The sequence below is a fragment of the Salvelinus alpinus genome, chromosome 30 (assembly GCF_045679555.1).
Source record: "Salvelinus alpinus chromosome 30, SLU_Salpinus.1, whole genome shotgun sequence".
Classification (NCBI taxonomy): Eukaryota; Metazoa; Chordata; class Actinopteri; order Salmoniformes; family Salmonidae; genus Salvelinus; species Salvelinus alpinus.
The window spans coordinates 42,168,937-42,183,725 of record NC_092115.1 but is presented as its reverse complement, the minus strand read 5'-3'; the positions used below and the strand labels follow the sequence as shown (position 1 = coordinate 42,183,725).

At 43.7% G+C, this 14,789-nt stretch overlaps 1 protein-coding gene across 3 annotated transcripts in view; it reads right to left on the bottom strand.

Moving 5' to 3' along the window:
* Positions 1–14,789, bottom strand: part of LOC139559528 (zinc finger protein 512B-like) — an 88,251-nt gene that overhangs the window by 61,306 nt on the left and 12,156 nt on the right. For all 3 annotated transcript variants that reach the window (XM_071375604.1, XM_071375605.1, XM_071375606.1), the window contains one exon: positions 10,807–10,928. In XM_071375604.1, coding sequence (XP_071231705.1) covers positions 10,807–10,927 — 121 coding nt within the window. In that variant the 5' untranslated portion in view covers position 10,928. The remainder of the gene's footprint in view (positions 1–10,806; positions 10,929–14,789) is intronic.

Sequence of the window (14,789 nt, the reverse complement as noted above, 5' to 3'; positions counted from 1 at the left end):
GCAGCTTGAGTCCATAGACCCATCCTACCTGTGGTCAACGGTACAAGCTGGTGGCAGTGGTGTACCGCTGTCTAATCTGCAGCAACTACTTGATGTCATCATGTCAGCAAGGACCAACATCCCTGTGGAACGTTTCCGACTTGTAGAATCCATGCTCCGAATAATTCAGGCTGTTCTGGAGGGAAAGGGGGGTTCAACCCGGTACTAGATGGCTGTACCTAAAACTGGCCGTTGAGTGTATAGATACATTTGTTCAACTGTAACAAAGATAAATGTCCATTGAGGGGTGGGGGCAGGGTAATTGGGGACGGGGAGGTGGGGTAGTGGTAGAATATCCATAGGGGGAGGAGCAAGTGGGGAGGAGTATGAAGTCCAGGGGGTAGGAAGGGGACAGGAGTGCAGGTAGCTGCCTAGGTGCTATTCCGCAGCCTGATGGTCTGGGGGTAGAAACTATTGACCAATCTGACCAGTTTTGCCATGATACTCCTAGAATATCCGCACCGGAGTGATGGAAGCGGGGAGAACAGGCCGTGGCTCGGGTGGCTGAGGTCCTTGATGATCTTCCTGTAACACCTGGTGTCCTGGAGGGCAAGCAGTGAGCACCCAATGTTGCGTTCGACTGAGAGTACCACCCTCTGTAGAGCCTTGTGGTCAGCGGCGGTGGAGTTGACGTACAAGGCTGTGATGCAGCCTGACCGAATGCTTTCAATAGTGCTCCTATAGAACACTGCGAGGGCCCTCGGGACAGTCGTGGGTAAACAAGGAGTTTAAGAGGGAACTGAGGACGCACCCTTGTGGGGCCCCTGTGTTGAGGATCAGGGTGGAGGAGGTAACGTTGCCTACCTTCCCCATCTGGGGCGGCCTGTCCAGGAAGTTCAGGACCTGGTTGCATAGGGAGTTCAGTCCCAGGGTTGGGAGTTTTTTAATGAGCTTAGATGGCACTATGGTATTGAAGGTCTATGAACAAATATGCGTTCCTCTTGTCCAGGTGGGTGAGGGCAGTGTGCAGTGCAATGGCGATTACGTCATCCGTCAATCTGTTAGGGTGGTAGGCGAATTGGACCGGGTTGAGTGTGTCGAGGAGGTGGTCCACTTTGCCCTTAATTCTTACAATGTCTTGCCATCTTGATCGATCTGCGTACTGTTTAACGATACAATTGTTCCCAGTCTCCTTGCCATGTTTATAAGCAGCATCTCTCTCCTTCAGTTTCCTAACAAGGCTGCCATCAATCCCCGGTTTTTGATTTGGGTAAGTTTTGAAAGACATCATCTATATCACATTTTTTTATGAATCTGGTGACTGAGTCTGCATATTCAATGATGTTATGCCCTGGAATATATTCCAGTCCATGTGATCAAAACAGTCTTGGAGCATTGATTCTAATTGGTCAAACCAGTGTTGTACAGACCTGACCACCGAAACTTCCCGAGTCTTTGTAGGCGGGGAGGAGCAAAATGGAGTTGTGGTCAGATTTGGCAAAAGGAGGACGGGAAAGGGCCTTAAACCCCTGTCAAAAAGGTGTATAGCAGTGGTCAAGTGTAGAATTTCGGAGTTAGACAGTCAATGTGTTTATAGTAGTTGGGGAGTACGGACCTCAAATTACTTTTGTTAGTGTCCCCCCGCGACAATGAACGCTGCCTCCAAGTATGCGGTCTCCAGTTTGTTCACGGCCCAAAGAAGATCTTTGAGAGCATTTTTGGGTCAGCCTGGGGCGGGTTGTGCACAGCCGCGGCGATAATCCCTGAGAACTCTCTCGGAAAGTTAAAAGGGCGACATTTGATGACCAAGTATTCCAAGTCGGTAGCGCAGAAGCTCGCAAGTTCCTGTACGTTTCCCCCATCGCACCACTTGTTATTGGTAATAAAGCAACTGTATACCCTACTGGTTGTATATAATCTGTTTGGATGTCTGAGGAAAGGAAATTATCAGAAAACCAGAGTATGTAGCAGAATCTGATGTCCTTCTAGAAGGAGATCCTCGCTCTGAGTTTGTCAAGTTTATTCACTAGTGATTCAACATCGAGTAGTATGCTCGGTAATGGAGGACCGGTCGTCCGGCGTCTTAATCTTACTGAGACCCCTCCACATATACCTCTCCATCGGCATCTTCATTTCCTTCTCTCCGGTAGGACTCCAAGGCCATCGGGTGCCTCAACAAAGAGGCTGGACCATTGTTTCACCATCTCTGGGAATTTGGGAATGTTGGATGGACGGTGAGTGCTCAGTGATTCATATCCAAATAGTTCTACCAGATGTATCACGTAATGCAAGAAACAAACCGAGTAAGAACATTTGACAAAAACACTAGAAAAAATACTAGGAAAAGTAGAAACCTGTAGGAGCTCAAGGCGAGGCTACCATGTTCGTGGCCAAGCCCTCGTTACACCTACAACTTGTTTACTCATCAAAACCCAGCCTTTTCGAGCCACCACCAGCTTTTGTGCTCATAAAAAACAGCTGTGAAAATAGCTCAAATATTTCTGACCCACCCCTGGAACGATAGAGCTAGCGCCAGCGCTTAGATTCACTATTGCGTTAGGTTTGTTAAAATAGAGCCGTGTGATTTATATGCAGATGTTTAATGAGCAATAAAGACCGGATCGTATAAACCATGGCACGCTGAGTACTGGGAACATTCCGGGTCTCCATCAGTCAACTGGTGTGTCAGTTACCATTCGTCCAGCCAAAGGAAGTTAAACATTAACTAACCAGTCACGGGAGAGTTAGAGAAACAGAACAGTGCATAACATATAACAACGGGTCAGGAATTTTTCCTGACCATGTGACCTGACCAGGACAAACTCTGGGAACTAGTTATAGACTACAACAAGGGCCCAGGGTTATATTCCTGGTCAAACTCTGGGAACTAGTTATAAACTACAACAAGGGCCCAGGGTTATATTCCTGGTCAAACTCTGGGAACTAGTTATAAACTACAGCAAGGGCCCAGGGTTATATTCCTGGTCAAACTCTGGGAACTGGTTATAAACTACAACAAAGGCCCAGGTTTATATTACTGGTCAAACGCTGGGAACTAGTTATAAACTACAGCAAGGGCCCAGGGTTATATTCCTGGTCAAACTCTGGGAACTGGTTATAACCGACAACAAAGGCCCAGGTTTATAGTCCTGGCCAAACTCTGGGAACTAGTTATAAAATACAGCAAGGGCCCAGGGTTATATTCCTGGTCAAACTCTGGGAACTAGTTATAAACTACAACAAGGCCCAGGGTTAAATTCCTGGTCAAACTCTGGGAACTGGTTATAAACTACAACAAAGGCCCAGGTTTATATTACTGGTCAAACTCTGGGAACTAGTTATAAACTACAGCAAGGGCCCAGGGTTATATTCCTGGTCAAACTCTGGGAACTAGTTATAAACTACAACAAAGGCCCAGGGTTATAATCCTGGTCAAACTCTGGGAACTAGTTATAAACTACAACAAAGGCCCAGGTTTATATTCCTGGTCAAACTCTGGGAACTAGTTATAAACTACAAAAAGGGCCCAGGGTTATAGTCCTGGTCAAACTCTGGGAAATAGTTATAAACTACAGCAATGGCCCAGGTTTATATTCCTGGTCAAACTCTGGGAAATAGTTATAACCTACAACAAAGGCCCAGGGTTATATTCCTGGTCAAACTCTGGGAACTAGTTATAAACTACAGCAAGGGCCCAGGGTTATATTCCTGGACGTGAGAAACTCATGAGTCCTGACCCTGCACATAGCAACAAGAATAACCTTCTCTTATAAGCTCTCTTATGCACTTTCCACTGTTTTAACTTCCATTCATTGTTATGTTTATGTTGTGTGTTACTATATGTATGCTGCTCTCTTGGCCAGCGCTCATTTGAAAAAAAGATGTACATTTCAATTTGACTTTTCTTGTTAAATAAAGGATAAAAACAATTTAAAAAATGAAGCAAATCCACTCTGGTTGACTCAGTAAAGCAACATATAAACTCACTGTCAACTGCGTTTATTTTCAGTAAACTTAACATGTGTAAATATTTGTATAAACATAACAAGACTCAACAACTGAGACAAACTGAACAAGTTCCACAGACATGTGACTAACAGAAATGGAATAATGTGTCGTCCCTGAACAAAGGGGGATCAAAATCAAAAGTAACAGTCAGTATCTGGTGTGGCCACCAGCTGCATTAAGTACTGCAGTGCATCTCCTCCTCATGGACTACACCAGATCTGCCCGTTCTTGCTGTGAGATGTTACCCCACTCTTCCACCAAGGCACCTGCAAGTTCCCGGACATTTCTGAGGGGAATGGCCCTAGCCCTCACCCTCCGAACCAACAGGTCCCAGATGAGATCCGAGCTCTTCGATGGCCATGGCAGAACACTGACATTCCTGTCTTGCAGGAAATCATGCACAGAACGAGCATTATGGCTGGTGGCATTGTCAGGCTGGATGGTCATGTCAGGATGAACCTATAGGAAGGTTATCACATGAGGGAGGATATCATCTTCCCTGTAACGCACAGCATTGAGATTGCCTGCAGTGACAACAAGCTCAGTCTGATGATGCTGTGACACACCGCCCCAGACCATGACGGACCCTTCACCTCCAAATCGATCCCGCTCCAGAGTACAGGCCTCGGTGTAATGCTCATTCCTTCAACGATAAATGCAAATCTTCACGACCTTCACCCCTGGTGAGACAAAGCCACGACTCGTCAGTGAAGAGCACTTTTTGCCAGTCCTGTCTCGTCCAGCGACGGTGGGTTTGTGTCCATAGGCGACATTGTTGCCGGTGATGTCTGGTGAGGACCTGCCTTACAATAGGCCTACAAGCCCTCAGTCTAGCCTCTCTCAGCCTATTGCGGACAGTCTGAGCACTGATGGAGGGATTTGCGTTCCTTGTGTAACTCATGCAGTTGTTGCCATCCTGTACCTGTCCCGCAGGTGTGATGTTCGGATGTACCGATCATGTGCAGGTGTTACACCTTCGAGGACGATCAGCTGTCCGTCCTGTCTCCCTGTAGTGCTGTCTTAGGCGTCTCACAGTACCGACATTGCAATTTATTGCCCTGGCCACATCTGCAGTCCTCGTGCCTTCTTGCAGCATGCCTAAGGCACGTTCACGCAGATGAGCAGGGACCCTGGGCATCTTTCTTTTGGTGTTTTTCAGAGTCAGTAGAAAGGCCTCTTTAGTGTCCCAAGTTTTCATAACTGTGACCTTAATTGCTCGCCGTCTGTAAGCTGTTAGTGTCTTAACAACCGTTCCACAGGTGCATGTTCATTAATTGTTTATGGTTCAATGAATAAGCATGGGAAACAGTGTTAAAGCCCTTTACAATGAAAATCTGTGAAGTTATTTGGATTTTTCGTTTTATCTTTGAAAGACAGGGTCCTGAAAAAGGGACGTTTCTTTTTTTGCTGAGTTTATCATAACCATCATTTGTATTCACTGCTTATTTTAGTATACATTATATTTCCAGGGAGGGGGGGGGGGGGGGGTAAGGACATACAGCCTCATTCTCATGACAGACACACACACCCCATCATTACCAAACGTATAACCCAATGTGCACACAAGGGGCGCACAAACAATTTAGACAACTGATCCAGGAGAGGAATGAATGTCTCTGTTGTAAACCAAGAAGCTTGATCTTCACATTTAGACACTTAGCTAGCAAGTTAGCAAACCAAATGCATAGCGGGAGCCCCGAGCTGATATCATTTATTTGACACATTTTAGATTTCTTATAGTTATACTTAACTTATAGTTCAAAGAATGGCCCCCCGGTATAAACGGGCTGTATCACCGCCTGGTACGGCAACTGCTCCGCCCACAACCGTAAGGCTCTCCAGAGGGTAGTGAGGTCTGCACAACGCATCACTGGGGGCAAACTATCTGCCCTCCAGGACACCTACACCACCTGATGTCACAGGAAGGCCAAAAAGATCATCAAGGACAACAACCACCCGAGCCACTGCCTGTTCACCCCGCTATCATCCAGAAGGCGAGGTCAGTACAGGTGCATCAAAGCAGGGACCGAGAGACTGGAAAACAGCTTCTATCTCAAGGCCATCAGACTGTTAAACAGCCATCACTAACATCGAGTGGCTGCTGCCAACATACTGACTCAACTCCAGCCACTTTAATAATGGAAATTGATGGAAATTGATTAAAAATGTATCACTAGCCACTTTAAACAATGCCACTTAATGTATATACTGTACTCTATATCATCTACTGCATCTTGCCATCTTTATGTAATACATGTATCACTAGCCACTTTAAACTATGCACTTTTATGTTTACATACCCTACATTACTCATCTCATATGTATATACTGTACTCGATACCATCTACTGTATCTTGCCTATGCCGTTCTGTACCATCACTCATTCATATATCGTTATGTACATATTCTTTATCCCTTTACACTTGTGTGTATAAGGTAGCAGCTGTGGAATTGTTAGGTTAGATTACTCGTTGGTTATTACTGCACTGTCGGAACTAGAAGCACAAGCATTTCGCTACACTTGCATTAACATCTGCTAACCATGTGTATGTGACAAATAACATTTGATTTGAAACGGTATATCGCCCAAGCCTAAAAAAACACACGCAACACGAACGCACACACACTCCTCTCTAAATGCCTTGCTTCCATGCCATCACTAACTCCAACCTAAGTGCATATGATCAAGAAAATCTAATTACTACCCAAGACCATACACTACTTTATTGTCATGCTTTCCATTTTTTTAGTAATGCTTTGGCTGAAGTTAACAACACACACACTTGCACGTATACATAGGGAAACAATTTTTCCCTTTTCTTTCTTCAATTGTAAAATCTGTCCTGCAAAAATTAGACCTCTCACTATGGCAAACAGCAGTCAGACATAATGAGGAGCATGCTCACACACACACAACGGTTAAAACGTTCACATCCACAGTAACGATACGTAGGTAAATATTATTAACACAGAAATGAAATATTCCTAGGACGTGTAGGAGGCTAAACCTGGTGGACTCTCATTGGTCTGGCCTGAGACACTGTGTTGTAGCAACCAAACAACTGGTTCAGATTAGAGAAGGCCTGGTTTTCCAAGTATGTCTTATTGTATTAGCGGTCATCGTGATCTTCTGATTTATTAGATTCCACAGTCTACTCCCATCCAGACTTGCTCACTATCCAAACGGCTTGAATTTTTACTGAAGTCAATTATTGCTAGCTATGACAGTTTTGTTGGTATGTTTGGATAGGTTACCGACTGATAGAATATCCAAATAGGACCCACGTGAACAAAAATGTTGTGACTTGCCGCAGCTTCACTTGTGGTCAACTGTATAAATGTATTAGCACTTCTGAATAACTAGCTATATAACATATCCGAACACATTCAAATCAACAATATGTATAATGGGGGGGGTAACAACATGAAACGGTACATCTTGAGCAGGACCCTTTCACATGAGAACTGTCTTCTTCTTTAAGGTTTAATGACAGACTACACTTATTGGTGAATTGCCGCCACCTACAGTACAACTCATTATACTTTGTGATACGATAGAACAAAATTGGGAAGAAGGAAAATTACCCTGCCAACTATTAGTCCTAACAAACAAAAACACCACCCCATTCCACCATTTAACCCTCACTAATCCTACTCCTGGCCAACAGTCTGGGAGGACACAACACTACCACTCAACACCCCCTGCAACTCTTCTGCAGTAAAACCTCGCAATCCCAAGTACTTCTCTGCAGCTGCCACCACAACCTCTATTTTCTGTGACTTATGCTCCATTTCTGCAGTACAGTTGACAACCAAGGCTATGAATGCTAAGAAACCCACCTTACTGTAGCACATATGTGGCCCTTTTCAGGAACCTAGGTGTAAGTTGCGGGTCACTACTTCACAGGAGAACCGTTTGAACGTAAACTTTTATCAAAATGCGGCAGAAATGCCTTCTCGAACATAAACTTTCATGTGCCTTAATAACAAACTTGTATGCCATCTGTAAATACGAATACAATCGTTAAATTACGAGCCTAGTTGGTTTAGCCACATAAAAAGACACCAACCTTCCCACTAGCCATGATTGGCTGAGATAATGAGTGGGCTGGACATGCCGAGAGATGCGTTTGGATTGGTCTGCCATATAGCACGCTTCTGTCTATTTGAGCTGGTCAGTATGTCTAGGTAATCCAGTCTAACACGGCTTAAAAGAAAAAAGTATAATGTATTAAAACTGCATAAGTGTTTCTGGAGGACCGAGGACCGAGTTTTGAAATCAGTGGAATTAGAATATGATAGATAAGGAGAACACACCTGTCTTCGGATTACATCTTCAAACAAAAGGGCAAATATGGCATCCGACAGATGCGTTCATCCATTAATTATGTATACGGTTAAGATAGTCTAGCTAGCTACATTTTTTGATATTACACATTCCTAATTTTAACAGAAAGAGCCATTTGCATGGCTAGCTATAGCCTAATGCTAGCTAACATTGAACCTGGTTGGTTAGCTATCTGCAGATTCATGCAGGGTAGTAACATCATGAGTTGGGATTATGGTTCATCGTTTACCTATCTAGCTAGCTAACGTTAGCTGCCTGGCTCGCTAGCTAATTTTACAAGTATTTTATTATTTGTATCTCAGAGCCATTTGCTTAGCTAGCTATAGCCTAATGTTAGCTAGCTAACGTTGAACCTAGTTGGTTAGCTACATGCAGATTCATGCAGGGTAGTAACGTCATGAGTTGGGATTATGGTTCATCGTTTACCTATCTAGCTAGCTAACATTAGCTAATGTTACATGTATGACCTTATTATTCGTATCTGAGCCATTTGCTTAGCTAGCTATAGCCTAATGTTAGCAAGCTAACATTGAACCTGGTTGGTTAGCTACCTGCAGATTCATGCAGGGTAGTAACGTCATGAGTTGGGATTACGGTTCATTGTTTACCTAGCCAGTTAGCTACATGTCTTAACAAGACTCCACTATGCAAGTAACCATTTCGGGTGCACTCGTAAATTCAGTCTGACCATCTACGCCGATTTCAGAGCCCTCGTCTGAGTGTACCACAGTGCAGAATAACTGATGAATTTACAAACGCTCAACATCCATTGAATATGGCCGATGTTAGTAAACGTCGTCAAAAAAAGCGTAATTACATTCTTGCAAGCAGCACAGTTACAGTCCCCAACGCTCTGGATAACATGAAAACAGCCTAACCAGTTCTGCTAGGGTGAGTAAAATGGTCAGAGTGGGGTGTTCTCTCATTATGTGTCTGGAAGTAGCTAGCAAGCTAGCCAATGTTAGCAGGTTAGCTTGGGTGCTTGACTTCTGTTGTTAGTACAGAACGCTCGGATCAACCCTTAAAGAGGATGTGTGAGGCTGAAGCTTAAGAGGGTGCGAACGATGCTGAATGGGTATAGACAAAGAAGGGCTCTCCAGTTGTAGTACCAAAAGATTTAAAGGCCATTTTCTCAAAAGTGAGTTTACAAGTTTATCAACTTCCAAAGCAAAATGACTTTCCCTGTAGTGTATGATATACGATTTTGTAGCTCAGAGTCTCTACTTTTATCCAATGTAAAAAAAACACAATTTCAAATTTTGCTACATAAGACCGAATGGAGCCAGTCGGTCACATATTATTCCCATCACTCTCTATTGGTCTCTGCCACTCACAGAAATCCTCTCAGGATCCCTCACCCTGTACCCATCTTCCTCTACCACTCTCTTCAGCATACAACACTTTCTATACTACTCTGAACCTGGCAACCTCAACCTGCCTTTCTCTCATCCGGCATCTCCGATCTCCAGCCACATGGGTAACCCCACATCTAACACACACAACTTTCTCCACCGATACTACATCATTCTTTGTCTCGTGCCCTCCTGCACACTTCTCACATCTAAGAATCCTCCTCCTACACACTCCTGCAACATGACCATAAGCTTGGCACCTAAAACACAGTAGTATTTTCGGGAACAAAATCTCTCAAGGGATAACTGACACATCCTAACTTGACCTTGTCGGGCAAAGACAATGTCTTCTCCGTTTCACCACGCTCCCCACCGGATCTGCGTCGCACCAAACGGCGGGCATCACAGACACCGGGAATCTTACATTTCCGCTGATCCTCCTCAACACTGAATGACACCCCCGTTTACCACTCCTTTCAACAGCGCCCTGCTCCGGAGAGCAATTCACAGTTCTTGTCCCTAGTTCGTGTGGTACAGCGCGCCCTCTCCCTCTGGACAGAAGAAACACAGTAAATCCTCACAAGTTCACTTCCCGAGTTACTTCCACCAACTCAACAGTTCCCAATCTCTTCTCCACCAAACCTGACACCACATATGGATCAGCCAGAATACAAGGATCCATTCTCTCCACAAATCTCACTCCCACTGGACCAGAATCATCCGTGTCATCACCAGGACAAGGCTTGAACTCATTGGTGCTCACCGCAGGTACTTCATCATCACGTTCAATTTCTTTCTCTAGCCCTTCCAAAAGTTCTGTGAGATCCTTACATTCCATATTCACTAAAAACATGTCCCACTTTTCTCCTGTTTTTTCATTGTGCACCTTCTTATCCTCCATCAGATGTTCCAGAAGGCTTGTGCAATCCCCCACTCCATATTTACTCATAATATGTTCCACGTTCCTCCTTTTTTCCCCTGTCAACTCAGCCCTTTTTACCACCCAACTCAGCCCTGTCAATGAACGCCCTTCTCCCTTCCAACCACTCTCATGAGAGCTGCGCTGAATCAAAGCCCATACACAGTAACTGTGCATGGTTGTTTTCAGAGGTCACTTACTGTGTTTGTTGTTCTCAGGGGCTGTGGCTGTTGTCCTGCCAGTCTCCTGGGGGTGGGCCTGTTTTGGAGGACGACCCCTTGATGACAGCTTCGCCAGCCGGGGGATACTGGGGGTCTCCATGCTTGGGGACAGGAGAGGGAGATTAATATATAGTTATGTAAATTATGTTTCAGTCAGACACATCCATGGTCGTCTGCAGTTGACTAGTTGTACTAATCTGTGATCACCGTGTCATAACTATGATATGAAGTTTCAGGAACTTTGGTAGTCTAACTTACAAACGGGGCAATATTAGACACACACTAAACCGAACAAACATCTAATCAACAAATTATTTTCCTTGCTAAAATCATTTTTCTGCAATTCTCTCTCAACATCCAGTGAAATGACTTTTCCAGCCCTGGAAGTGGTATTTCAGTTATCCAGATGGAGGCAAAGCTATCATCCTGGTAAAATGAGAGCATGACCTTCCATGTTTCATTTAAAAATCAATAATTTCAGATACATATGAACTGAACTCCATGGTAAGCCACTTAGAGAAAAGTGGAGTACAGTAGTACAGAGTCAATGTACCATCATGGAGAGAGACAGAGAGAGAGAACTAGCAGTAATAGACACATTTTGATTTCTAAGCACTTCACAATAATAAGTTAGCATTGCGTTGACGAGAAGTCCGAGCATGGGCTGAAATCAAGAATTGCATCGATAAATTATGCTGGAATACCTCATCATTCCACTATCTATAGCTTCTTAATGCATTTTTTATTCTATTTAGAGACCATTAAGTTTAGTGGGCTGGAGTGTAGACTTCATGCCTGGTCCATGTAGTCAGATAAATCAAGTACAGGCTTAACCAAATGAACAACAAAGACGGAATGCAATATGATATTTTATTAAATAGTTTGGGGAATGTCCTGGTCTCTGAGGGAAGATCTTCAGAGCCAGATGATGTACAGTATATCATGTTGATTCTGGCCATCATCACTCCAAAGCACACTGGTTAATGGCTGATGAAATATTGCTGACCAGTGGAGGATCATCCTACTATTTAATTAATTTTTTATTTTACCTGGTAAGTTGACTGAGAGAACACATTCTCATTTACAGCAATGACCTGGGGAATAGTTACAGGGGAGAGGAGATTAATGAGCCAATTGTAAACTGGAGATGATTAGGTGGCATGAAGGCCAGATTGGGAATTTAGCTCGGACACCGTGGTTAACACCACTACTCTTACGATGGGCCATGGGATCTTGAGTGACTACAGAGAGTCAGGACACCCGTTTAACATCCATCCGAAAGACTGCCCCCAACACAGGGCAATGTCTCCCAATAAGTGCCCTGGGGCCTTGGGATATTTTGTTTATACCAGAGGAAAGAGTGCCTCCTACTGGCTTTCCAACACCATCTGGTCTCCCATCCAGGGACTGACCAAAACCAACCCTGCTTAGCTTCAGATGCAAGCCAGCGGTGGGATGCAGGGTGGTATATTGCTGGCAATAAAGTGAATTGACTAAGTGAATTTCATACCAATTAAAATAGGGAAACATTGAAAAAGTTACCATTTTTAGAAAGAACTATACTAAATATATTCACGCCACCAAGTAACTGATTAAAACACAAAGTTTTGCAATGAAGATCTACAGCAGCCTCAACAGCACCCTCTTGGAAAGCTCCGTAGCCAGAGGACAACTATTTTCCGTCCTTCTCTGCGTACATCGACTTCATTACAAAACCTAGGAGGCTCATGGTTCTCAACCCCTTCCATATACTTACACAGTAATTATGACAACTTCCTGAGGATGTCCTCCAACCTATCAGAGCTCTTGCAGTATGAGCTGACATGTTGTCCATCCAATCAAAGGATCAAAGAAATAAATATATTACTAAAAGCATAAGCTACAGCTAGCTAGCACTGCATAAAGTGTGGTGAGTAGTTGACTCAGAGGGAGAAAGACAATAGTTTAACAGTTTTGAACAAATTCATTTCTTCAAAAATGAAGGAGAAGCTGCAGAGAGATGGAGCGCTAGCTATAATGAATTGTATTCTTGTAATTATTGTCTTAGCTAAGTAATTGAATGTTAATGCAGCCAATTTAGCCTACTCAACAACCTGATTTAAACAGAGATGAATGCTATTTATGTTAGCTAGCTGGCTAAGGCTATCCAACACTGCAACTCTTCCAAGTCAAGATAAGCGCCGGTTTTAGTAATTGAAAACCACCGAGGCCCGCCGGTGTAACTGCTAAACTGCTTGCTGTACACTGTACTGTGTGATTGTACACATTCATTTGATCGTGGGTTTACTCCCGTGTTAGTTCTAGTTTGTTGACTATAACCTTAATATGGTGACAACAATGTAGGCTGTGCAACGGTTAGCGGCTATGGTATTGAAGGTTTGGCTTGGAGAGATCTTTGCGCCTGGTCACAGTAAATGCGAGAAGGAATTATATAATGAGTAGAGTGATGATGCTGTAGGAGGCTGCTAAGAAAGTGAACTGTAATCAGAGGTCAAATCAAATTGTATGTCACACCCCTTTGCTATGACAATATAAATTGAGCTCAGGTGCATCCAATTTCCTTTGATAGTCCTTGAGATGTCACTACAACTTGATTGGAGTCCACATCTAACTTAACAGCTTGAGAGAAGCTGAAATGAAAAATAGGACGTGCAAAGCTGATACAGACATACCCAAGACGACTCAAAGCTGTAATCACCGCCAAAGGTGCTTCTACAAAGAATTGACTCAGGGGTGTGAATACTTACCTTACGTAAGTTAGATATTTCTGTAAAATTTCTAAAAACAAGTTTTCACTTTGTCTTTATGGGGTATTGTGTGTAGAAGGGTGAGATACGAAAACTGTGTAATCCACTTTGAATTCAGGCTTTAACACAACAACATGTTGTCAAGGCAATGTATTTTCAGTATCAGTTAAACATTCAGACACACCTACTCATTCCAGGGTTTTTCTTTATTTTTTACTATTTTATACATTATAGATTAATAGTGAAGACAACAATACTATGAAATAACACATATGGAATCATGTACTAACCAAAAAAGTGTTAAACAATATATTTTATATTTGAGATTCTTTAAAGTAGCCACCCTTTGCCTAGATGACAGCTTTGCAGACTCTAGACATTCTCTTAACCAGCTTCATGAGGAATGCTTTCCAACAGTCTTGAAGGAGTTCCCACATATGCTGAGCACTTGTTGGCTGCTTTTCCTTCACTCTGCAGTCCAACTCATCTCAAACCCCTCAGCTCCCAGCTGTGCCCTGGACACCATATGTGAATTGATTGCCCCTCATCTATCTTCAGAGTTCGTTCTGTTAGGTGACCTAAACTGGGATATGCTTAACACCCCAGCAGTCCTACAATCTAAATTAGATGCCCTCAATCTCACACAAATGATCATCAAATCCACCAGGTACAACCCTAAATCCGTAAACATGTGCACCCTCATAGATATTATCCTGACCAACTTGCCCTCCAAATACACCTCTGCTGCTTTCAATCAGGATCTCAGCGATCACTGCCTCATTGCCTGCATCCGCTATGGGTCCATGGTCAAACGACCACCCCTCATCACTGTCAAAAGCTCCCAAAAAGATTTCTGCGAGCAGGCCTTTCTAATCGACCTGGCCCGGGTATCCTGGAAGGATATTGACCTCATCCCGTCAGTCGAGGATGCCTGGTCATTCTTTAAAAGTAATTTCCTCACCATCTTAATATCAGCAGCATGCCCCTTTCAAAAAATGTAGAACTAAGAACGGATATAGCCCCTGGTTCACTTCAGACCTGACTGCCCTCGACCAGCACAAAAACATGCTGTGGCGGACTGCACTAGCATCGAAAAGTCCCCGCGATATGCAACTGTTCAGAGAAGTCAGGAAACAATACACGCAATCAGTCAGGAAAGCAAAGGCTAGCTTTATCAAACAGAAATTTGCATACTGTAGCTCTTAACTCCAAAAA